The following is a 25,756-nucleotide window of genomic DNA, read 5'->3' as shown; positions in this document are numbered from 1 at the left end:
TTTACAAGTCTGCCATCATCAGTTTGTTACACAATCGCAAAACACAGCCCTTACACTTGTAACTATTTACAGATATACACAAATACTGGTCATGTGCACTGCACGTGCTTTATTTCTAATAGTTTGTACAAGGATTGTTTTCAAGAGCAAAAGGGGAAGGTACAGGGCACTTGGTATAATTTAAGATAATCTTTAAATACTTGTAACACAATCAATTGACCTTAAAAGAGGAGAAGAATAAGAGATTGAAGGGTTTTCTTTTTTTTTTTCCTGTTAAATGCATAAAGATTGGAATAAAAGCCACAGGATTTCCAAGAACTTGAATTTTTGAGAAATCAAATACATTATATTTTATTATCTGTATTTCCATAAGAAAATAATGAATGAAACTGCATTATCTTATTTTCATGTAAATTTATTGATTTCAATCCTTTATTTTACCATATTTATGATCCCGTCTCCTTTCGCGGTATATTTATATTCTTGATTAATTTTTTATTGAGAGAAAAAAATCATATGTATAGTTTAGACACAATCATAACACATTATTATGATATTGTAATTAAACGAGTTTATATTTAAACTAATCATACTTCATATAATAAATGCATTCACATGTAGATAATAGATTAAAATGATTATGTTTGATACACTGAGAGATTTAAAAATAAATATTATCAATGTTTTTAATAAAATAAGAATAAATTTTTATCTCTTTCCAACTCTCTCTTATCCAATCTATTCTTCTTCTTCTTCTTCTCTCCTTTTTCGTCCATGATCAACAACAGAAACCTAAATCCAATGATCATTGCTATAATTAAACTCAAACTCCATCAAAACTTGGACAGAAAAACTAGTGTTGCAATCATTCATAATGAACAAATAAAATTTAATTGGCTACTCTTAATTTTCACATTGAAATAGACTTTGTAAAGTAAAAGCAAATATAAAATATTGTGAAACTGCTACATTGAGGCCCGATTATCTAACAGAAAGATAAAAGAGTACTCATCAGAAAAATTAACAAGAAAAACTAATGATTAATTTTCAATGAAAGGAAAATTATGGAAAATTAACAACTATTAAATGATTAAGCTTACTTTGACTTTAATTCTTTTGGTGTCTTTACTAGATGGCTGATAATTTAGATGTAGTATCTACAGGACAATGACTTTAGTTCAACTTTATTTCTTAAGGTTTATTTTTTAAAATGAATTTGAATTAGTTTTATTTCCTCTTTTATTTTTAGTTTTGAATCAGTTTTTCTTGGTGATTTTCTAATAACTTTTTTCTATTTTAATTAAACTACAGCATGATACATCAATGTTTCATTACATGTTGTATTTGCTTTGCTTTACAAAATCTACTCCAATATGAAAATTAAGAGTTACTAATTGAAATATACTAGGTTGATTATAAATGATTACAAACACCAGCTTTTTCGTTCAAGTTTTGATTGAGTTTAAGTTTAATTATAGTAACAATTACTAGATTTAGGTTTCTATTGTTGATAATGGACAAAACAGGAGAGAAGAAGATGAAATTGGGTAAGAGAGAGTTGAAGAGAGATAAAAAATATTTATTTTTTTGTTATTTAAATTATCTTTTTTAAGAAATTTATAAATATTTATTTTTAAGTTCATCAAAGAATTATATTTTTTTAAGAAATGGTACTATTTCATGGCGTGACAATATGTAGAAAGTATACATTGTCAATGTATCAAATATAATTTTATAAATTAACTAAGCTTAATACAAATATGTCACGTCTAACTCATTTGATTAATCATGTTATGGTATAAACACGTATAATATGACAAGCTTAACTTGATTATGATACCCATTTAAATGTGAATATATAAAGATCGTTTGAATAATATTATTACTTTGTCATGATTGTTTTATGATTATTAGTTTTAAATTTGAATAATGGAGTTATGATTTTATTCTTGTATATATTAAAATTAAAGTATTACTAGGAACTAATTTTTTGTTTAAACCTGTGATTCTTTCAAAAAAATTTTAAGTAGGTTAATTATCCTAAACTGTATAATGTCATATAAAATTCAATTCAATGTGCTAATCATGTCATATCATATAACACATGTAATAAGCATATTTGTGTACGTATTTAAGATCTTAATTCATTTAATTAATAATATTGTGTTTATGTTTATGTTAACTTTTAATATTTACCTAAAATGAATTACCAAATCTATTCAAGGCTATTATTTCTATTTGAGTAATAATTCTTTTGAAATTACTTTCTATATAATACTCCCTCTTTTTCCGTTTCATATATTCGATTTTGTTTACATACTTTTCGTTGTCCCATTTGATATCTCCTTTGAAAATTTAAAAAAAAAAACTCTTACTCTCATTTATTACTCTTAAAATAACCACCACTTTTTTCTTTCAAGCAAAGGATAAATTTTTTAAAAAAATTATAATTAATGAAAGCCAAAATTTAACTTAAAATTTTTTAAACTTCATACAAAATCAAAATCAGACGACTAATAACTTTTTTTATTGGATAAATGAATAACCAATAGGAAGCAAGAAATACTTGGTATCAAGGAAACAAGAATAGAAATAATGATAAGTTTTAGCCTAAATACTCAATAAGCCCCTAAATTAAAAAGTTAATTAATCTTCTATCTTTTATCACGTTAAATTAAATTTTTAAATTTTTATTTTAAATCAAATTAACTTTTTTAACTAACTATTAATTAACGAAGTTAGTCGACATTATAGTTGATAATATTATACCATATCATCTACCACATACTAATAAACTTGTCACTTAAGAATTGTGTGTTTATCTTTTTATTTTGATATATGTCTAAAAATGATTAGTTTAGATATTTGAAAAGAAAAACCCAAAAAGCATCAAACTAGGTCTTTATTGGATATGTTCCTTAACCTTGATTTAGGGTTTTTAATAAAATTTAATAAAATTATATAAAAAGACAAAAAGAAATCTCAAAGTGTAGGATTTTTTAATAATTTATTTTATTAAAATTTAGGAATTTTTTGTCATCTTAAATAATTTATCCAAGACTGAGCACAATGTCTGAGCCTTGTAACACCTTATTATTTCTCCCTTCAAAAATGTCTTTCTTCTCCATTTTTCTTCATTTTCAGTCAACTCTCTATCTTAGTTTTGTACATATCCATGGCGGATCTAAGCTTAAACCCATTAATTATGGATCCCATCTTTGTGTCCTTCGCTATGTTCCAAGGGGATTACTTGGGCAGTTGGCTAAGTGTGTCGTGGAGTTGCCACCACTTAAGACTATATGAAGAAGGATATCCAAGATCTATTTTCTCTTTGATTTTCCGTTGAATTTTCGACTTTCATCCGTTTGACAAGAGAAAGAAAAGAAGCCAGACCAGAGAAATCTGGAGCAAAACATGTGGCTGGCGGCGTCATGCCATTGAAAATGTAGGCTGGATCTGAGCTCTCAAAGTCAAATCTGGACCCGATCGTCAAAACAATAAGTTTCCACATGAATGTGATGTAAGAATGCATCATTGTTGGCAATTTGAAGCCATACTTTAATTGGGAGGAAAGGGGCTTGAAGGGAAACGAAGTATCCCACGCATACCAGAAACCAAGTTTACTGAACGAGAAAAAATTCGAACTTTATTTTTAAAATAGAACGATTACACATTAACTAATTAATTAAATACTTCAATGCAAAGACATTCTCCTCTTGCTTGTGTCCAAACAAATCTCTAAGTTTAGGGTTTTTTTTATAATTTATTTTAATAAAATTTAAAATTTTTGTTATCTTCTAAATAATTTATTAAATTTTATTAAAACCCTAAATAAAGATACATATTTGATAATAATGAAGATTTAGTTTGATTTTTTTTTTTGGGTTTTTATTGTTTCAAATCTCTAACCACAAAAAGATAAAACACAATTTATAAGTGATAAATGTTTTTCACATGTAATATTACCGTCATCAAAGTGACATGTACATGACAAATGTGACAAAATTATCAACAACTGTACTGTTAGTTAATGAAAATTAATTAATTGTTAATAAAAAAAACTTATTTAATTTAAAATAAAAAATTTAAAATTTTAATTAAATATAGTAAAAGATTAAAGACTTCATTAAAATTTTTTTTAATATAGCCCATAAGGTTATTTGAGCATTTAGCCTCCTTCATAGTTTCGGAACATGTTGAGAGCTCTGGTGTGAACTGCCTCCTTTTTGGTTGGGGGATGCCACTGTGAAATGTCTCCCTCCAAATAATGGAAGTAAAACGAAATTGGGTGATCCAATTTTCCTGGCCTCCGAATTCAGGTCAAATCTGTCAACTATGAGAAGTGCAAATAATATGATTAATGGTTACCAGCCTCTTTTCTGCCTTGACTAGTCAAAGAGACTATAAAGACGTGAAACCACTTGAGATTGCGAGTAAATCCGCCAGACTTGACAAAACTAGCATTTCCAGCCGATATACCTCATACAATGTTCAATTGATAACTTAAGCCACCCACATTTGCTTGGACTAGGAGCAGCTCATCACAAAAATGAGATTCCATATTAAATAGCACAATATCTCATGGTAATTCATCTCCTTTCAGAGATCTTTTTTCTTTACACAACAAAATTCACAGTGATTACTACATCCCGAGGCACACTTTCTTCATTCTGTTAACACCCTAAGCAACATAATATCTACAATAACTGCTGCAAACAGATTTCATAAGAACATTTGAATTCAGGTTTAAGAGAGGTGCTTCACAATATTGTTGGTCTACTCTAGAATCAGACAGTGTGGAAGAACAACTACACCTCACCATCTCGCACGCTTCTCAGTTCTCATACCCTTTCCCATAGGTTCCAGCCAACTATCTTCAGTAATCCTCAAGCTATTCCTCCTGGTCTATTAAGAGGTATCCTCATTCCATATGAAACCCAGCTCCTACCAACCGCAATTGGTTCACTCTACTTACCTCTATCTCAAGATGCACAATTCTTAAGTGAAAGCTTTAGATATCACTGTTCTCTGTTGATTGAGCATACAAAGAACGTGCCATAGCAGCATCACCCACTTTCTAGCGAAGCTTACTCCAGTATGAGCTGCATGAGTTCTACAACATGCCGCACAATCTTGCCTGTCAAACATTATGTGATTTGCTTTGGCAACTATACCAACATTCTAATGTTCAAACAACAAATACATAGAGAATCCATCAACAGAAGTACTAAACTGCTTCTCCTTTAAATAAAAGAAGCTGTCAGAAAGTTTCATCTGCATCAAATTCCATGCCTACATTCTCTAATATAGGATTTAATCGAGCAACAGCCACAAAATTTGCAAAAAGCTACAAATGAAGCAACAAAGTTATAAATCAAATTCTCACAATAACCTTTGTTACATTAGACCAAAACTCCATGCTCGCTTGGTTGGCAAAAACAAGTTATATATGAAGAATTTCAGGAAAACACAGCTCATGATTTGTTCAACAAATCATTGATGTTATAGAGAAAGTTGCTAAACTGTACACCACTAAATACTTACAAATGTGAAATGACTATTTTGTGCCCTATATCACTTAATTTCAAATGAATCTAACTTGATTGTAAACCTATTGTATTTTTACAACATCTGATACAATTTTTAACTTATGAGGCACAAAATCTCAACCAACAAAAATTAAGGTGAGCATACCAATCAGGGGAAGCACCATTGGAGAGCTCAATGATCCTATCATGTTAGGATGTGCTTATATAAACCTTCTGTTTAAGAGCCTGAACTTGTCCCTTCCTCCTTACTTCCTGAATGATGGCTACTTTCATGTGTAAACATCTGATAGCCAGCAGGACTGGAGAGCTGACCTGAGCCGTTACTGCTTATAGATCTTTCAATGTCATCAATAAGCGCTACCAGAGGAATTGGGCGTTCAGGGATTGAGGGGACTGAAATGTCTGTTTCCAACATTTTCACAACCTGATCCATGGATGGCCGGCATAGTAACTCTGGATGAGAGCAAAGGACAGCAATCAACACATACTTCTCCAGAACTTCTGGTGGCCCCAACTCTGGCATGCCATCTTCAATAACATCCAAAGTTCTCTCATCCTTCACCAACGACCATGCCCAATCAGCAACTAGAGAAGGTTGGTTCTCCTCACTCATCGTAAGCGCTTTCTTTCCACTCAACAGCTCAAGAAGCACTACACCAAAGCTATACACATCACTCCTCTCAGTCAATTGCCCATACAACGCATACTCAGGGGCTACATATCCCATTGTCCCAGCTACCCTAGTGCTCAAATGTGTCATTCCCTCAGGTGCAAACTTTGCAAGTCCAAAATCTGCTACCTTGGCCTCAAACATCTCATCCAAAAGTATATTACTCGCTTTGATATCCCTATGAATGATTGCAGGTTGTGCCCCATAATGCAAATAAGCCAGTCCCCTAGCTGTCCCTAGTGCAATCTTTTGCCGAATAGGCCAACTAAGTCTTCCTTCCATGGAACCAAACAAATGATCATGCAAACTCCCATTCTTCATTAAATCACAAACAATTATCCTCTGATGACCCTCTAATGGAGTTGTAGCTGTACAATATCCCCTTAAAGCAACAAGATTCACATGCCTAACACTAGCAATAACCTCAACTTCATGCGTAAAATTGGCATCACCGGTAGCAGAACAATTCTTGAACCGTTTCAAAGCAACCTCAGAGCCATCAGGCAAGTAACCCTTGTACACATTGCCATAACCACCTCTTCCGATAATGTTATCTCTAGAGAAATTCCTAGTAGCTTTCTTAATCTCGTCAAATGTAAACTTAATCAAATTAGTACTTTCACTAATTGAACCCAACCCAGAACCACCCAAACTACCCATCTCAAGATTCCTAATTTTGTCCCTCCTTTTTCTCCTCTTAGCATCCTGATATTTCCTATAAACAAACCAAGACCCACCAATCAAAACGGCTAAACCGATACCAACCCCGATTGAAACACCCAAAATCACACCTTTTTTCTTACTCTTGCCAGTACTATTATCACTAAGATCAAATGAAAACAAACAAGAGGCCGTACCTTCATCAGTCGGTCCCAAGTAATTAGCAACAGCAGCTGCATAAATAGACGGGTAGGCCGTACAGTCGGACACGTTTGCAGTTGAATTGTCCGGCAAGTACAAAGCTTGCACAGTGGCTAAGCTTCTAGTACAGGAAGCACAAGCGGAACCCTGCAAAGACTGGTTACAGTTTGAAACGACGTCAGCCAAGGTAGTGTTTGGGATCAAACCTTCGAATTCGGACTTTGTGGCTAGGTTCATGCAACCTTGGGAGATCCAAGCGGTTTCGAAACCGCACGAGGAACGGATGTCGAAGTTTGGGACGAGGGATTGGTAAGATTGCCAACAAGACTCGGAGGAGTTTAAGGGTGGAAAGAATGATCCGGTGCGTCTAAGGTAGTCGGAGAGGACGAGGCGGAGGCCCTGGCGAATGTAGTGGCACTCCATGGAGGTGTTCATTTGTCGGAGCCTGTTGGGGTTGGAGAGGATCGGGCGCAGGATGGTGAAGTTTAAAGGACATGATACGTTACTGTCTTGAGCAAGTGGTAACGATGGGAAGAAAGTTAGGATGAGGAAGAAGAGAAGATGGTGAAACTGAACGGACATTTGGAGGAATTGGTTATTAGTTAGCAATTCATTGGGGAGATGCAGATGAACAGAGAGAGAAGTGGGAGTTGTTGGGAGGGGTTTTGGTTTTCAATTTTAGTTGTACTTAGTGAGCTTTGACTTGTAAAGAGGAAAGGAAAGGAGAGAAGTTGGAGATGAGACGTGATTAATGAGACAGACACTGCTGCGAGAGCAACGCGGGCTGCTTCTTGTGTTACGCCATCAGCATCAGAGGATGGAGGGAGAGAGAGGCAAGTAAAACAAAACAAAAGAACAGTGAAGTGAAGAGAGAGAGAGAGAGAGAGGGGGGGGGGGGGGAGGGGCGGCTGAGAACGAGCTGGCAAGTTCGTGGAAGGTTGTGTCGTGTTATATCGTCGATTTAATGACGTGGTTGGTTTTTGCTTCTTAAGTCGATGTTGACCTGTATATAAGTCAGATGTTTTTTTCCTTAGAAATCAATCCATTTAGATATTCTAATTGCTATTGCTAATTGTTTAAAGAAAGAAAAATGCTTAGTTATTGCAATGAGTTATGAAATTTGATCAGTATTTGTATAGGAAAGAATTTAAAAAAAAAAAGGAAAAGAACAAGGTTGTGCTAAATTCCAAAGTTAAAATAATTTTCAATTCAACATAATGTCTTTTATTTTCTTTATTAATGTATGGTTAAATTTCAATCCCTTGTATAATATAAAAATATTATCGACAATAGAACGAGAATATTCTTGAAATCAAAATAGACAGAGACTAATACGATTTTATTACAAGCAAAGGTGCTGTCGGCTAATGTCTATGATGAAACATATGGCGTATTTCTATCCCAATGCCACGCTACAAAGTTCAGTCCCCGGACGGAATCCAATCAGAGCAAGGAAGTCAAGAATCTCAATTTTTGAGTTGTGCCATTTCGAAAACAATTTTACCCTTGAAACTGGTTCAAGCAGAGGGGAACAACAGAAATGGTCCCCCGTGGCCATGGATATATATTTCCTTTTCTCAGAATAAGGTTCCAGATGCCTTTGCCTGCCAACAATATGAACTTTCACCCTTGAAGCAAAACCATCCCTCTAAAAAGCTGCTTCTTGTTCCCCTCTTGCTGTGCGTTTTTGTTCGATGTAGTCTGCCACTATGGGCTTTTCTGCCTTCTTACATGGTTTCCTTTCCCGACCAAACAAGACGTTTTGGATTCCGTCGTTGAAAGTAGAAACCAAGCATCCAACTATGACAAACTTCAATAATCTTTGCCTTTGGTCTCATCCTTAAATATGGTAAGTAACTTATATTTTTAATATTTGATTCATTAATTGATACATAATATTATATTTAATGAGTAAAATTTAAATTTTATATTTTAAAATTAAAAAAAATTATATTTTTATACCAAATACAATAACCCATGAATGAAAACTCAAAAACAATTAACCCTCCCTGCCTGAAAATCACTTTTAACTGATGTCGAAATTGTTAAATTTTGTTTTGTTTACAATACGTGATGACTTGATGAGGTTAGCTCTCTTCCATTTCCGTACTTTTCTTATGTAATTATGAAAATATTTTTATTTTTTAAGTTTAGATCAAAATTATATAAAAATTTATTACTTTTAAAATAAATATTTTATTTTAAAAATATAAATACAGTTATTAAAAATTATAAAAATATTAAAAAATATATTTTTTATTAATTTAAAAATTATTATTATATTTTTAAATAATTAAAAAATAAAAAACATCTATCAGTGCTTTCCAACTCACCAATAAAGGGGAGCACCCAGGTTTCCAAAGGGAGCTCTAGTGCTATCACATGAGGAGCTTTTTTTATTTAATTAATAAAAAATAAAAAATATAAAAATTATTATAAAAATTAATTAAAAATAAAATTATCTTTTTACTCTTATTAATTAACAAGTTAACAAAAATATTAACAGTTGATTAAGGATTAAATTTACATGTCTAATGAAAAATATTTTTTTAAAATAAAATATCTGTTTTAAAAATTAATATATCTTTATATAATTTTGATTAAATTTTAAAAATAAAAATATTTTATGTAAATATTTTATATTGATAGGTATTTTTCGTCGTAAGTTTTATGTCATTATATGATCAATGTTTCCTTTTGTGTTTTTTTTAAACTTAATCCAAACACCAAAGTCTCTACCTCTCTGTTTGCAACAACATCAGTCTTTGGTAAGAACCAATTGGCCTGAAGCACATGCTGCTTCGGATTTGACGCTGCAGTCCTTGATAAATGCTTCGATGGGCGATCAATGGACATCAAATTTTACATATATTCAACATAATATATCGACGGAAGCGAATTTTTTTATTTAAAAAAAAAAGAGATTCGAACATATTTATTTCCTTACTTAATCCAAACATAAAAGTCTCTATCCCTGTTTTCTTTATTCAAAAAATTTAAAATAATATATTAATCAATAAATTAAATATTCAAATATTATCCAAAAAAAGGAATCAATATTCTTAACTTTCACGATTTAAACACTGAAATATATTTATATATAAATTGTGGAAGTAGGGAAAGACTACAGAGGAAGCAATAGGAGCCTAATATAATATTTCAACTAGCACTTTGAAATACCTATCTATAAATATATATATATATATATATATGTACAGCTATAAATCATGAATCAGGTGTAACTACCATAATAACTTTGTTTGTGCAATTTATTTATTTGAAAGCGAGTGTAACTCTCCAATAATTGAAGAATGTAGGCAACCCTGGCATGTTATCGTCTCAATAAAGCTACCAATCATAACAATATGGTCCCTAGAAAAAACATATTTAATTATTTTCAAATTTTTAAAGCTAAGGAATTGGGAAACCTGTCCTCTTACCAGCTTAATTAATTTAACTATTATATAGAATTCAGCATTAACCATCATATATAAAGAGCTTTGGACTGTTACAGGCTGCTTTACTCTGGTTCTCCTACTTGGATTACAACAAGCTGCTTGTGTTATTCATTATTAAATTAAATATAAATAAAGTAATAACTTCACCTTTTTAACGAACCACTTTGGGCCTGCTTAATTTCTTCACTCCGACCTTCCTGTCCCCCTAACCTCGGTTTAACGCTGTATTTAGATTTGTTTGTAGTTAATTTGTTTATTTCATGAAATTTTTTAAATTGGCACTTGACCTCAGCCATAAAACTCAACAAATAACGTTAAATATCATTTACTGTTATTTTTATTATTTATTTTATTCAAATTAATTATATTTTTGGAATGATTTTGATGTTATATGGTGTACTCAATAACTTAATTTGATCAAAACTTTTAGTGAATATTCTATTAAATACTTCATTTAAACATGTAAATTATGAATTTTTAGAATTGATTTGAAAATTTAATGAGCTAACACGACGAAAAATGTAATGATAAGTCTAATAATTTTCAATATGTAACTCCAAATTACAATGACCAATTAATTTATAAAACTGAAAATTGCTATTATCAATTCCAAAAGTTAAAATGAAATCTCTCAATTTTCGAATTAAAAAAAAAAAGAAAGTTCACTGTTGACTTTAATTAAATATTATATTTTGTCTGAATTGTTAATGGTTAGGTGGAGTACTTGTGTATCTCCCTCTTTAACTGCAGATCTGATCCAAAGTCAAATTTATTGAGCAAAAATCAACTCAAAGTTGGTCATTACAAAATTCTTGGACAATTGCCAAACTAAACTAACACTACTATATTATTCCAACGAATGACCTAACAACGCCTGCATGGAGCATTAATGTTTGGACGAGGGCCACTGCATGTACTCGAATTTAATTTATTAAACAAAACCCATCGAGATATGAACAATTTAATTAGTATACAATACTAATTAACTAATATAATATAGCATTAACTAATAGAAAAATAAAAGGGTATTGTAACTAATACCACTACTTAACTTAATTAGTGTTTTTCGGTAAAATTTTCCCTCGACTAGTATACAATTCTTAAAATTTTGATTTGGTCACAAAATTAACAGATTTAAATTAAATTTTATTTTTTGAATGCAAAACATTCTTAAGTAATCCTTGCTAATATTTCTTTTTGAATTTTGTTTGTTTAATGATTTAAAATGTCAAATTTATGCACGTGAATTTTGAATTGGTTATAACTTACTATTTAAATCAAAATATATGCTTATAAAAGAAAACAATTTTTAGCTATTTTCGTTTGTATTCTTCATTTGTTCTATATATAATTAGCGTGACTAGTATATATAATGGTTAACGGCTTGAAATGTCCATTTATGCACGTGGATTTGGAATTGGTCGTGATACTAAGAGATTGAAAAGTAAATCCTTACAATAGGAAACGTTTTTAAGCTATTGTCACTAGTATTTTTCTTTTATTATCTTGGTCTGAATACTATATATATATATATATATATATAGAATAAAATGAGAATGTTGGTGGCTAATTTTTCAGATTATGTGTCGACATAATAAAACTGTGTGAGGAAGAGGAACCCAAAGCCAAAAGATGACAAAACAGAAAGAAGAACATTATATAGTAATAAGTTGATAACTGTTTTTCACCAAAAGAAGAGAGTTGTTGACACAGCAAAATCTGGTCTTAATTCTTAACAAATCAGCTCTTTAACGTAAGACCCAAACGAGAGCAGCCACCAACCAAAGGGGAAGAAACCCCTCCGTTATTCTGCATTTCAGCTTGTATCCCAATCAAACCACTCTCAAAAGTGACTTCAAGTTCTAGTCTATCATATTCTTATGAATCAAGCAACGTGAGATCTTTTTATTACCAACCCAAATAAAATAAAATAAAATAAAATAAAATAATGAATATGTGGTCTGCAAAGGAAGTGTAGGAGAATCTGGCAGTGGTATTTGGTATGATTAGTTATGACAGTCTCTTGATTTGGAGGTAAAGTATGTCCCTAATCATTTCCTTCATCTCTAAGTTTACTTGTTGGCGGTTTTTGATATATGAATAGCTAAGTAAATTACACTACTTGTGCTTATAATGATTTCAGTGCCATTTTTTTTTTCATATAGTTCTAATGAAGATTTGATATATTGATTTTTCTTAAGGCTAAACCATTTATTAGTAACGCTAAGTAAGGACTACTTGGCTCTAAGATGATCACGGCCTCCGTGGACTTATTTTTTTAATATTTCATTTAGTCAAATAAATAATTAAAATTAGTAAAAAGAAAAAGGAAAAATAAATTTATTTAGAATATAAAAAAAACAAATTTAACATATACCGATACACAAATATAAAGCACTCATACTTTATATAATTGAGTTGAATAATTGTATGTATTTAATGAACAAGTTGATCTTTTATTTTTCATTAGTGGTAAATCTCAGTGATTTAGGATTTAAAACATTTTGCATTGGAGAAAAGGAAGGTTGAGCAAAATGATAAGATCATAACATTGTACACAAAACCTAAACTAAACAAGTAATTGTGTTAGTGTGTGATTATCTTGTCTAAGATTTTATTAGAAAGATTCGGGAATAACAGTGTTTGAGTCTTTCAAACTTTGTCTCTTTTCCTTAGATCTTTCAGATTTTTTACCTTAAATAAAGCCAAATAACTCGTTGAACATTGAACGCTATTAATTTTTCACACATATTTTCTTAAAAGAAAAAAAAAGAAAAAAAAAGGGAATTATTCATGTTGCCCCTGTTTTCTCTGTTCCGTCGTGAAATCAAAACTAGTGCGGTGTTCTTCGGCAGGACACACTAAAATCCAAGGGACAAAACTCCACGTGTTTAACTTAGTCACGTGCCACTCGAAGGGGAGAACTAAACGGAAGCCGTCTCTGACCTGACCAATCAAAGCATTTCAAGTACGGATAAGAATCTTAAACCATTCCAATTACCTAGTACTCCACCTCGTTATTTAATTTCCCTAACTCTTTTATTTCTCTTAATTAACTATTTAAACACCACCTGTATTTACTTGTAAAATAAATACTACTTTTTTTTTATTTCTTTTTCCCGAAAGAAATCATTAAAAACAATATTCTTCGAGAAGCAAGTGATCATAAAAGCTTTGAGTAACTGCAAATTTATGTGCACCTCTTCTTTCTCTGTCCCACCCCCTTTGTTCCCCATTCCTCTGTTGTTTTTTCTGTTGTTTGCTCCTTGTCAAATATTGTCTGACTATTTCTGTAGAGTTTCAGCTTCTTCTCAAGGGTATGTTCATCATCTTTGCTTCTTCTTCTTCTTCTCTTTTTTTTTTTTCTGGGGTTTCTTATCTTTTTGTCGTTTTAGCATTATTGCTGCTTAGCTCAGAGATTTTTGCATGTTTTTTGTTATTTCGTTAAGCTTTGTTTCATGTCTTTGTTCTCTGTCTAGGCTTCCCCTCTATATCAGTTTCTCTGTGTTGGGTTGCTTCCTTTTCAACATAAGTACATTGGTTTTTTTTTTTAATATAGTCCGGGAAACGTGTTTCTATTTTGTATTTGTTCTATTCTGTTTACCGAGTTTGTTTGGTTTCTTCAAAAATTCTAACTTTTTGTAAGAATCCATCCTTTATCGTTGCACTCATGTTAGTGCTTAACTGCTTATTCATTGTTCATTTAATATTTGGCTTCTTTTAGCCTATGTTTTAGGTGATTCTTAACCTTCTCTGGTTGTATTTGTAGAGAAATCAAAACGAATTTGCAAGTTAAAGGGTAGGAGACAAGAAAACAGAGTAGTATGTTCTTTCCCCTGTCTCTTTTCAGGGATGCTGCAAAGAGGTTTTTAGTTTTGGTTTCTCCGCGTGATCTTTAGATATGGAGAAGAAGGTGGATACATGTTCTCCAGTTGGAGTTCTTGAGGATTTCTTTAGGAGTGAAGAATTTGAAACGAGTTCTTTTAAAGCACCCACCACAGACTCTGCAAATGAGCAAAACTCAAAGCAAGGTTTTCGATGGCGTGGATTTGCACAGCTCTTTAGAAGTAGATCCAAGAAATCATTAGCCAATTTGCAGCCTTTTGGATCGTTCAGACTCTCACTAAGAAGGAGCAGCAGTATGAGAGAAAATGTTGCTGTCGCACCGGATTTTCTTGCCAATAGCAGTTCATATAACCTCAAGTCTCCGAGGAAGGTCTTCACTCTTTGTGAGCTTCAAATTGCCACCAAAAACTTCAGCAGTGGTTTGTATTTTCTGGAGTACTTAGTTTTGACTTTAAACTGAAATCGATCTTTTCTTCCGCTTGAAATTTGATTACGGCATGGCTTAGTAAGATGTTCTTGAATTTGGTTTGCTGTTGTGCAGAAAATCTTATTGGAAAGGGTGGTTATGCTGAAGTTTACAAGGGAAGTTTGCCAAATGGGCAGCTTGTTGCCATTAAACGGCTAACAAAAGGCACACCCGATGAGATAATAGGGGATTTCTTGTCGGAGCTTGGGATTATGGCCCATGTGAACCATCCTAACACTGCAAAGTTAATTGGCTATGGAATTGAAGGTGGAATGCATCTTGTCCTTGAGTTGTCTCCAAATGGAAGCTTAGCTTCTCTTCTATATGGTTAGTTCATGATTTCTGGAAATGCTTGATTATGAACAATTAATTTATACAGTTATCAGAATCCTGTTCTAGATATAGCATATAATTCAATTCTTACAGGTTCAAAGGACAAACTGAAGTGGGGTATCAGGTTTAAGATTGCTCTAGGCGCTGCTGAAGGTTTAAGTTATCTTCATGAGGGTTGTAAGAGGAGAATCATCCACAGAGATATGAAGGCTGCAAATATCTTGCTTACAAAGGACTTTGAGCCTCAGGTACCCTTCAAACCAATACTCTGAAATGTGAACATTCTGGCTATCCATTTAATACATAATTGAAGTAGGCTTCACTGTTCTGTTTCTAATTGTAATATTTACATTAGTAACAAAAGGCTACAAGTTTGGTGACGGAATAGAGGAAAGTTGGTAAAGAAATGTAAATTTCTTCTATTTCTTCTTGCACAAAATTTGGTTGGTGTTCTTCAATTAGTAGTTACTTTTTCTTCAGATTTGTGACTTCGGGCTTGCGAAATGGCTACCAGAGCACTGGACTCACCATACCGTATCCAAGTTCGAAGGCACATTCGGGTTCGTATATCTAACAGGCTAATACTACCCGTCTTTGCAGTTATCTGTTGGAGATTCTATAATCAAATTAATTCCTTTATTGCTTACTGTTGCAGCTACCTCGCTCCTGAATACTTAATGCATGGCATAGTAGATGAAAAAACTGATGTTTTTGCCTTTGGTGTGCTGTTGCTGGAACTAGTAACTGGACGCAGAGCTCTGGATTACTCTCGGCAGAGCCTTGTATTGTGGGTACGCTTCTTCTTTGTTTTCTACTTACTAAAGCACCACATCATTCTCAAGGACTCCCTTGTATATGCACACACACATCTGAGGCAAGTGCCAGCAAAGTAAGCAGCTTATAATCAAAGGATTTGGAATTTAATGCTTTTCTAGGCAAAACCCCTGCTAAAAAAGAATGACATTAGAGAGCTTATTGACCCTGCCCTTGGGGAAGATTACAATTCTCGACAAATGAATCTTGTCCTCTTGGCTGCTTCTTTATGCATACATCAGTCTTCAATTCGGCGCCCTCAAATGAGTCAGGTATGTTAAGAAGTTGAAAGTCAATTTGATCTATGTGTTTGATATAGCAGCTTTGACAACTTTTAGATTCATTTTTAACAGTTACTTTTGAATATGTCATGCAGGTTGTACAGCTCCTTAATGGCAATCCCAACAGCCTAAAGAGCATTAGAAAATGCCGGATCCCGTTCTTCAGAAAAGCTTTCCATGAAGAGATACACACTGCAGAAGATCTAAGCTCAGCCAAGAGTTAAAAGTGGGTTTCGAATGGAACAAACAGGTTGCTGTAAAATTCTAGTGTAAACTACTATGATCTACCCTTTTGGAAGAGCGAGGTTTGTGATCAATGGGGCTTCAACTTGTTTGTGAGAAGCAGGCTATGGGTTTTGCTCCGTTCATTCCACCAACGACACGTGAGAAAAGAACAAGTTCGACGGAGAAAAAGAGGGATGTTGTTTCGGCTACATAAAAAGAATTCCTAAAAAGAACAGAATAGGCATGAGAAGAAACTCCGAGGGACAAAAGCAAAAGTAGTGCCAGTGTCTTTGAGGACATGTACATAAAAGAATCCTAGGGAACAAAAGTAAGGAATATTCCCTGGTTTAGTCAATTTTGTAGGAGAAATATGTCAAAGAGCCTTGTCTTTTTCTTTTAAAGTAAGTTAAGTTATGACAAATCCTTTAAAGGATCCTGAATCAAAAGATTCGTTACCTCTGCTACAGTTCCTGATCATCGGTCGGGCTTAATCATCATAAAACAACAAACAAATCACTTCTTCCATCACCTTGGATTGGCACAAAGAAATAGCTAACTAAAATCCTTTCTAGATTAGATCACATCTTCTACTTAAATTACGTCTTAAGTTCAACAATTTAGTATAACTTTGATGTTGAATCTGTTCTTGTCTTTTTCAATGGCTAAGGGAAAACAAAGATGGAAACGTTAGAATTACCAAAATTTTCATGTGTTTTCAAGCTGTGTTGGAGGCTGCGGTAGACAGACCAATTCAATTATCATGGTTGTTTACTTTTGACCCAACCCTGGCGGCACGCAACCACCCTATCCACCATAATCCGCCTACCCTCCCTCCTTATCGTTCTTATCATCTTATCATCTTTCATCAGTTGTTTACTACTAATAGGGTTTTTTTTTTTATATTAGTTTCACAAGTATAATAATGAAACAGCCAAAAGGCTGTTTCCATACATTCAATGGGCAGGTTATTATCCACAATGAATGCAAAATGGTGGGTAGGGTACACATTCTTTTTCTAATATATGTTTCTTTTGGGGGCAACAAGCTTGGCCTAGGCCATCCCGCACAAATGGCAAAGTGACAAAGCAGTAGTATTAACAGATGAAGTCGCTCAGTGCAGAGTGAAGAAAATGATGTCATGAAATCATTTCGAGGCCCAACTTACCTCAATCATATCCAAGTATTAACATATTAATAATCCATCAAACAAAGATAGTAATAATAAGGAAGGAACTAAAGTTTCCATGGTCCAGCTGAGCCCAGCCCAGCCCCTAGTCCAACGAGCGCCGATGCCAAGACAAAGCTTACCCCATCGCAATACTTAAACAGCCTGACAACTGACATTACTGCACAAAAACCCCCACTGTCTGTGAATAGTTTATACTATTATGTGAAGTTAATTATTGAATTTGATGTAATACCAATATTCAAGTAAATAACTTCTTCTCTTATGGATATGCTTTATTCCAATAATACCTAATAATAATAATAATAATAATGCTAAATAATCTCTTTATTTTCTGAGGGTTTTGCGTGTTGTGGTCCAGCCCTTCCACACGTACAAAACAAGAATTAACCTCCAATTACCTCCTTAATCTCAGGCATTTTTAACTTTTTACTGCCCCTCTTTTGCTTACATCGCAAACCACAGGCGGAGTCGTCTAAACACCAACGAAAGAACACAGGTAGTGAGAGAGAAAGTTGCGAGAGAAAGCGAGAGAAAATGAACCAGGAATTTGAAATTATAAACTAAATAAAGTTAAGAAGGAGTGCAAAGGGAAAAAAAATATTGAAGGAAGTAGATTAGATAAATGGAGTAGAGAGGAAAGAGGTTCTTTCCTTAAGTCAAAGCTTAAGCAAGCTACAGAACAAAATAATCGTGGGCTAAAGTGGAAATTTTTATTTTTGGTTTGTTGTGAGTTTTTTGAGTAGCGATCGGAGAATCGGATGTTATATCCGATCGTCCTCGATCGGAGATGCTCCTTGGCGGAGGAGGAGAAGGTGGTGGTGGTGGTGGTGGGGGTGAAGGCGGAGGCAGGAGGTGGTGGAAGTAGCGGAGGAGGAGGAGGAGGAGGAGGAGGAGAAGAAGAGACGGTGGTGGTGGCGGTTGAGAATAGTAGAACAACTAGGAGTGTTGTTATAGTTGGAGTTGGAGAATGAGGAAAGGAAAAGGAAGGAACAATGGCTTGTTGCCAAATTCGTTGAGGATAATATCGTCTTGTCTAAAGACTGTTTCCACGAATGCTAGTAACGTCGCTTCCACGGTTCGCTCCGCTGGTGCTTCCGTTGCCGCTTCCATTTCCAATTCTTCTGAAGACCATAAAGATCAGGTTTGCCTCATTTTTTCGCTTTACATTTGAAACTCAATTGTTTAAACTACTATCTTTTTTTTTTTTTTGAAAATTTATACCATTATCTCTTTGTTTCCTTTTTTTTTTTTTAATTCTAATTTGCCTTGGTACTTGAAAACTTTTAGGTTATTCTAGTAGAGTAATCCAGTGTAAGTATATAGCTAATGGTGATTGAGAACTTAATTGCACTCAGTATATCTTGCCTTCATCAATTAAGTAACCCTGATTTTTTGGAGTGCTTAAACGCAGCTAGGTTAGTTGTCATTACTGATATTATAAGTCTATGAAAACAAGGACTAAAGAAAAGATATGAATTTTTTTGGCCTAAAAATCTTGCCTCTAATTTTCCCATTATGAAGTAGTGATAGAAGGATTGGTAAGGATATGTTGCTGAGGATTAATTGGCTATGCTCATATTGGAAATAGGGATTTGGAGTCAAGCTAAAGGCCTAAATTTTGATTGTTCCAATTTTTTTTTTCAAAAAAATCAGCATGTACACTTATCTTTTTATTTATGCCATGACTTCTTAAAGTAGGCTAATAAATCTACTCTACTATTTTTGTCAACTGAAACGTTACTATCTTTCACCCAAAACAATATTGATGTTGCTCTTGCTCTGTGTGTTCATGGGGTGTTAGTTTGGAAGATCTTAAAGTTAAGACACCTATACACCCCTTCTTGTCAAATAAATTAATGTAGATTGTCATGATGATATGTGACACCTGGAGAATTGGTTTTAGGAGAACTCACGCATGAATTTGCCTTTCACAATGTCTGATATCTGGACTGTTGTGCTTTGAGAAGCTTTAATATTCCTTCAGCAATTTTGTTAATAATACACCTCATGGAATGTGATAGATTTCTTCACATAATGGTGCTTATTAGGCTTAGCTTTAAATCGGCGATAAATAATATTTACACAATGTTTCTTTGATATGTTCCCCCTGCCCTAATAATTTGGGTAAATTCTAATTCAATGTCGTGATTCTGTTAGACTCTTTTGGGTGTTTCTGAATGCTTGCTTGATGCATTTGTTCCTATTTTCAATGCCACGTTTGCTTAGATGTGTTTCCATTATTTGTTCCGTGAACAGGTAACATGGGCTGGCTTTGACAGGTTGGAACTTGGTCCATCTCACTTGAAGCATGTTCTCTTACTTGGTTACCAGAATGGATTCCAAGTCCTTGATGTGGAGGATGCCTCTAATTATAGTGAACTGGTCTCAAAGCGTGATGGTCCAGTTTCATTCTTACAGATGCAGCCATGCCCTCTGAGTTCAGATGGTCAAGAAGGATTCAGAGCGTCACATCCTATGCTTTTGGTTGTTGCTGGTGATGACACCAATAGTTCAAGCTTGGGTCAGAGTGCTGGTCATTTGGCTGGTGCGTCCCGAGATTGCCGTATGGAGTCACAGTCAGGAAACTCTGTCAACTCACCTACAGCAGTTCGATTTTACTCTCTACGGTCTCACTGTTATGTACATGTTCTGAGATTTCGATCATCTGTGTGCATGATTAGATGCAGCTCCCGGATTGTAGCTGTAGGTCTAGCAACACAGGTAAGTGCTGGCTGATATAAATGGTACATTGGTGTGAATATGAACAGTCATTTTGCATGTTGGGGGTTTTGAAATGCAGATTAAAATGCTCAGAATTAAGCGTAGATTTTTTTCTTCTCATTTATACCTCTTTCTGATCAAAGTTTTGTTATAGTTTTTGGTTGTAAATGATCTCAGTCAGTAAGTGGTCTTAGTTTCTTTCATTGTTGTAACTAGAGCTGCAAGCATACTGTCACTCCAAAGCAGTATGTTGATCCACCATCGTTATAGGTATTAATGAAAGGCAATGCAATTGTATGAAGATGGTGCAAACCCTTTGTGTTAGTTTATTTATGGTGCTGTAAATCTCTTAATTAACTCTTCTTTTTGGTTAATGCAGATATATTGCTTTGATAGCCTCACTCTCGAGAATAAGTTTAGTGTCCTCACCTATCCTGTTCCCCAGTTGGCTGGACAAGTTGCTATTGGGGTTAATGTCGGTTATGGTCCAATGGCTGTGGGTCCAAGGTGGTTAGCTTATGCTTCCAATAATCCACCGTTGTCTAAGACTGGCCGCTTAAGCCCACAAAACCTTACCCCTTCTCCAGGCATCAGTCCATCAACATCACCAGGTGGCACTAGTTTGGTTGCTCGTTATGCAATGGAATCTAGTAAGCATTTGGCAACTGGGCTAATCAACTTGGGGGATATGGGGTACAGGACTTTATCCAAGTGCTGTCAAGAGCTACTTCCTGATGGATCTAATTCTCCCGTCTCTCAAAATTCGCTTTGGAAAGTCGGAAGGCTGGCAGGAACAGACATGGACAATGCAGGAATGGTTAGTTTTATGCTTTACCGTGGCATACTTGTCTTATTAGTTTATTAGAAAATCTTCTTTTTTTTGGATCTATATTTTAGATAAAAGTATATTTTTTCAAAAAATGAGGTTATATGTGTTGTTTCTGGATGATGTTATGGATTACTGATGCTTGCAGCAAAATAATGTGGAGGTGCACTTTCCAACAATTCCAAAATTCATTTAAATATTCCAATTTGATTCCTCTATGACTTTGTGATGCTTCAATTTAGAAGAACGCCAGCAGGCAAACATAATTTAATTTTTCTCTAACTCTTAAAAGGGTATTATGATGTCTCTGAACAAGTAAAATTTAATTGAATTAAACATAATTGCATTTAATAAAGGTACGGAGTCTGCACAAATAGAATGACCTGATTATGTTTTTCCAATCGTATTTCCAAATGGAACAAATTGAGCCTTGCTGTTTCATTTTGTATATGAAAGTTGCGAAGATGGAAGGGGAAGAATGAACTGAATGTGATGCTATCATAGATAGCGTTGAGTGGATGCATTAGCTGTCTATGCTTTGTCAATATGCTAGTAAGAGAGAATTTTACATGACGGATGAGATTTGAAACATTCTGATTACTAACACTTGTTAGGGTTTAAATGGTTGATTGTGTAGGTTGTTGTAAAGGATTTCATTTCTCGAGATGTTATATCACAATTTAAAGCCCATACAAGCCCAATATCTGCACTAAGTTTTGACCCCAGTGGGACCCTTCTGGTTACTGCATCAGTATATGGAAATAACATAAACGTCTTCAGGATTATGCCATCATGTGTGCGCTCTGGATCAGGTGTTCAAAGTTACGAGTGCAGATCTGCCCATGTGCATCTTTACAAGCTACATCGTGGAATAACATCAGCTGTTAGTATATTTTTAGTTTCAAGATATTTCTTAACTTTTGATGTTCTTCTTGTAGATCGCATATTCATATTATTGTATTTTTCTGTGTGTTAATTTGACAGATGATTCAAGATATTTGCTTTAGTCACTATAGTCAGTGGGTTGCGATTGTTTCATCCAAGGGGACTTGCCATATTTTTGTCTTATCCCCTTTTGGGGGTGATGCAGGATTTCAAACACTTAGCTCTCAGGGTGAAGAGCCCTCCCTATTTCCAGTTTTATCCCTGCCATGGTGGTCTACGTCGTCTTGTGCCATTAACAAGCAGCCTTTCCCTGCTCCGCTACCTGTTGCCCTTTCTGTTGTCAGCAGGATAAAATACAGTAGTTTTGGATGGCTTAATACAGTAAGCAATGCTGCTGCTACTGCAACAGGGAAGGTTTTTGTGCCATCTGGTGCTGTTGCTGCTGTTTTTCATAATTCTATATCACACAGTCCTCAGCACGTTAACCCAAGAACTAATTGCTTGGAACATATTCTAGTTTATACTCCGTCTGGTCATGTAGTTCAACATGAGCTTCTGCCATCAATTGGGGCAGATTCAGGTGCTCAAAATTCAAGAACTGAGACAGCTTCTTATACACACGTACAAGAGGATGACTTGAGGGTGAAAGTTGAACCCGTTCAGTGGTGGGATGTATGTAGGAGGTCAGATTGGCCAGAAAGAGAGGAATGTATTTCTCAGACTACTCTTGAGAGACAAGATGTTGCTGAAGTTATTCAAAGTAAATCATGTTGTGAGGAAAACAGGATTGATTCTCTGGAAATTAATGATAGTGTCAGTGGAGAAAAGACTTCAAAACCCTTTTCTACGAAGCCACATGAGAGCTTCCACTGGTACCTCTCTAATGCAGAGGTGCAAGTAAACTCCTGGAGGTTACCAATATGGCAAAAGTCTAAGGTAGTTCATTTGTTTAAAGTTCTGTTGCTTGTAATTTTGTGGCATAGCTCAGTTGAGATTTATTTTTCTTATTGTTATAGATTTCTTTCTACATGATGGATTCTACAAGAGCTGATATTTGTAAAGGTGGTGAGTTTGAAATTGAAAAGGTCTCAGTTCATGAAGTTGAAATCCAACGCAAGGAATTGTTACCTGTGTATGACCACTTCCATAGTATCAAATCAGGGTGGAATGACAGGTGATCACCATTTCATCATACCTTTTGCAGCTCTTTCTACCAATATTTTGAACTTCCGCATTTGATGTTGATATCTCTGTTGCTTGAAGTTTTTGGTTATTACTGATTCGGACCTAGTGAAAATGAAATGTTTTATTTTGGTGGATGATTCGTGTAACATGCCACTGGAATGGGTGGATGTGCTAAATTTGTCTCAGAATTCTCATAGGACATATGAGGCTTAGTTTGAATGAAGAATGTGTTTAGGGCTCATTATTGTTGTCCTTGTTGTTGCTGTTGTTGTATTTAGCATAGCCTTAGGTACTCCCTAAGGATCCCTCTTACTTAACATAGAGTGAGTCTGTGTCTCGTCTCTAAACATACAGCAAAGCTCCCCAACGATTTTATGGTCTTGAATCTCACCATTTGTACTGGGAAACAGAAGATATAAGATGATATGACCTTCTCCCTCAACTATCATGTATTTGCATAAGCTACTCAGGAGGGAAAGAAAGAGTGTGTTTGGCTGAGTTTGAATGAAGGTAGTTTGTAGGGTGAATACGAAATATGCTAAAATCATTGGATCTTTTCTTGTACAAAATGTTGGACATGGGTATGTATTGGACTTTCATAAAAAGTTTTTGTCGTAAAATACTTAAGAGGAATTCAAAGTGTCCAACAAGTTTCAGATACATATATGTTAAAATGATGTGAAAGTCCATGCAACACAAACGTTTGTTTATCTTCATGTTTGTTTACTATGGTTTTGTTTAAATCTACTTACTAGCTACTTTGTTGTTCCACATAGATGTTTGGCTGTGGGCAAACGTCCTCAGTCCTTGTCTCCAGATCCTTATCAAGGTGAATATAAAGTCTCACAAGAGACTATCATTTGTCATTCAAAGCCAGCGTCACTTAGCTCCACTGAAAGTTCTGAAGGAGGTAAATTGATGTGACTGCTTGAAATCAATTTTTGTTTTGTTATTAAAATGGCTTTCGATCAAATTGCATAGTTTCATGATTGAAATTCCTGTCAGGTTCATCAAGGAGAATGGAGAATTTACTTGATTTGGATCAAATTAACTGTGAGAAGTCTTACACAACCACGTACCAGGCTCTGAATGAAATTTGCCGAGGAAAAAGTGGGAATGGCATCATTGAACCATTGCTGCCGAATCAGGACTCTTTGACCATCATATCTTCTCCATTTCAGCATTCAGAAAATATATATTCTGATACTGGCAACTCCATGACAAACGGTTTTTCCTCTTTGGAGAGTAAGTTGGCTCCGTTAAGAAGTTTGGCTGAAGGAAAAGCATCTTTCAATGCTGGTGGGATTGGTGATGCCTCAATGTTGCATGTAGACCATTATGATGCACCTACAAACATTCTCACGGATGGATCGTCAATTTCTACAGAACAGAATCTGGTTGATTTTGGGCATTTTCAGGAAGAGCATTATGAAGTCTTACAGCGCAATGAATGCAGCAAGTTGACTAAAGATGTAAATAATGATGTTGACGGCGGCAGCAACCACTGTGAGAACGGAAAACTAGAAGAAGATGGCAAAAATGATGAAATGCTTGGTGGCATATTTGACTTCTCTGAAGAAGGTAGAAGCTTGAAGCTATAGCTGTAGCGTAAACTAGGCTTGGCCAGCTTTTCCTAGCTAATATGTCAGTTTTCTACCTTTCTAAATCTGAATTTACATGAGTTTACATGGTTGGATTTTTTTTGGCAGGTTGAGCTGGATTTATCACTCACGTTATTTGTTCCAACTGCTGTAGAAAGGTTGGTTCAAAGTCATTGAGATGGTTTAGCAATGTAATGTTTTGATCATCAAAATGCATTGCACGTTGTAAATAAGAGGGGGTGCTGGTGGTGTTGTATGGTTGGAGATTCATGCTCAAGTGTTGCAAAGAGCATGCATCATCTTTCCCCCTCTCTTTTGTACATTTTGTAGATGGAAATTCGTGAAAAGTCATGGAGAGTAGTGGCTTTAGGACAAGGGTTAAACTCAAATCAAAACTCTGTGGTACTTTGATTTGGGTTCAACTTCCTTTGTCTTGATGATATCGAGGTTGTCTGTGTGTACAGAAATTGTGTGAAAAAGGTCTATCTCAAGCTGTATAACAATATTGTTTTTCTGGTGAGGGGAAAAAAAAAACGCAAATGAAAGGAGGAAAAGATGAAATTGACTTTGTTTTCGTCAGTTCTGTACTTTCCTTTGTACTCTGGGACTGGCTTTGCAATTACAAATAAACACGTGGGGTTGTACATGCTTGCGGTTGTTGTTTAGGAAGTATGTGCAAGTAGTCACGTGACATTTGCTCAAAATGAAAAAGAAAAATCTACAATTAGAAACACAAATACAATAAAATTTTTATAAATTAATATTTTTAAAATCATAAAACTTTATTAATTAATAAAAAATTAATTTATTAAAATATTTTTATTTTTAAAAATATTAAATTTAAATA

At 34.4% G+C, this 25,756-nt stretch overlaps 3 protein-coding genes across 5 annotated transcripts; 2 read left to right on the top strand and 1 right to left on the bottom strand.

Moving 5' to 3' along the window:
- Nucleotides 1–4,516: 4,516 nt before the first annotated feature.
- On the bottom strand, nt 4,517–7,960 carry RKF3 (receptor-like kinase in in flowers 3). The gene is made up of 2 exons (XM_021425111.2): nt 5,695–7,960; nt 4,517–5,137 (listed from the first exon to the last, which is right to left on the bottom strand). The coding sequence occupies exon 1, from the start codon at nt 7,660–7,662 to the stop codon at nt 5,767–5,769; it is 1,896 nt and encodes a 631-aa protein (XP_021280786.1). The 5' UTR covers nt 7,663–7,960; the 3' UTR covers nt 4,517–5,137; nt 5,695–5,766.
- A 5,717-nt stretch (nt 7,961–13,677) lies between these two features.
- Nucleotides 13,678–16,968, top strand: LOC110413434 (Protein kinase family protein). 2 transcript variants are annotated; one of them, XM_021424229.2, is made up of 8 exons: nt 13,678–13,855; nt 14,308–14,803; nt 14,926–15,177; nt 15,277–15,431; nt 15,664–15,743; nt 15,839–15,974; nt 16,119–16,268; nt 16,373–16,968. In XM_021424229.2, the coding sequence occupies exons 2-8, from the start codon at nt 14,440–14,442 to the stop codon at nt 16,499–16,501; spliced, it is 1,266 nt and encodes a 421-aa protein (XP_021279904.1). In that variant the 5' UTR covers nt 13,678–13,855; nt 14,308–14,439; the 3' UTR covers nt 16,502–16,968. The 2 variants fall into 2 exon arrangements, with proteins under 2 accessions (XP_021279904.1, XP_021279905.1); XM_021424230.2 differs by lacking the exon at nt 13,678–13,855 and adding an exon at nt 13,871–14,179.
- Nucleotides 16,969–18,084: 1,116 nt separating this feature from the next.
- On the top strand, nt 18,085–25,486 carry ATG18G (autophagy 18 G-like protein). Of its 2 annotated transcripts, XM_089783229.1 has the most exons (10): nt 18,085–18,503; nt 18,589–18,832; nt 19,948–20,412; nt 20,792–21,229; nt 21,876–22,121; nt 22,223–23,059; nt 23,140–23,297; nt 24,085–24,218; nt 24,314–24,889; nt 25,018–25,486. In XM_089783229.1, the coding sequence occupies exons 2-10, from the start codon at nt 18,659–18,661 to the stop codon at nt 25,020–25,022; spliced, it is 3,033 nt and encodes a 1,010-aa protein (XP_089639355.1). In that variant the 5' UTR covers nt 18,085–18,503; nt 18,589–18,658; the 3' UTR covers nt 25,023–25,486. The 2 variants fall into 2 exon arrangements, with proteins under 2 accessions (XP_089639355.1, XP_021279842.1); XM_021424167.2 differs by lacking the exon at nt 18,085–18,503 and having other exon boundaries at nt 18,553–18,832.
- Nucleotides 25,487–25,756: the final 270 nt, after the last annotated feature.

This window comes from Theobroma umbraticum, unplaced genomic scaffold (genome assembly GCF_002168275.2).
Source record: "Theobroma umbraticum cultivar Fairchild unplaced genomic scaffold, ASM216827v3 scaffold_4.1, whole genome shotgun sequence".
Taxonomy (NCBI): domain Eukaryota; kingdom Viridiplantae; phylum Streptophyta; class Magnoliopsida; order Malvales; family Malvaceae; genus Theobroma; species Theobroma umbraticum.
The sequence above is the reverse complement of the archived record's forward strand: the minus strand, read 5'-3'. Positions and strand labels throughout refer to the sequence as shown.

Excerpts from the sequence above, each read along its gene's own strand:
- LOC110413434 (XM_021424229.2), top strand. The coding sequence starts at position 14,440 with ATGGAGAAGAAGGTGGATACATGTTCTCCAGTTGGAGTTCTTGAGGAT. Across the intron at positions 15,178-15,276 it reads CTTAGCTTCTCTTCTATATG|GTTCAAAGGACAAACTGAAG; the intron begins GTTAGTTCATGA and ends CAATTCTTACAG. Across the intron at positions 15,975-16,118 it reads GGCAGAGCCTTGTATTGTGG|GCAAAACCCCTGCTAAAAAA; the intron begins GTACGCTTCTTC and ends ATGCTTTTCTAG.
- RKF3 (XM_021425111.2), bottom strand. The coding sequence starts at position 7,662 with ATGTCCGTTCAGTTTCACCATCTTCTCTTCTTCCTCATCCTAACTTTC.
- ATG18G (XM_089783229.1), top strand. The coding sequence starts at position 18,659 with ATGAGGAAAGGAAAAGGAAGGAACAATGGCTTGTTGCCAAATTCGTTG. Across the intron at positions 22,122-22,222 it reads ATCGTGGAATAACATCAGCT|ATGATTCAAGATATTTGCTT; the intron begins GTTAGTATATTT and ends TTAATTTGACAG. Across the intron at positions 23,298-24,084 it reads AAATCAGGGTGGAATGACAG|ATGTTTGGCTGTGGGCAAAC; the intron begins GTGATCACCATT and ends TGTTCCACATAG.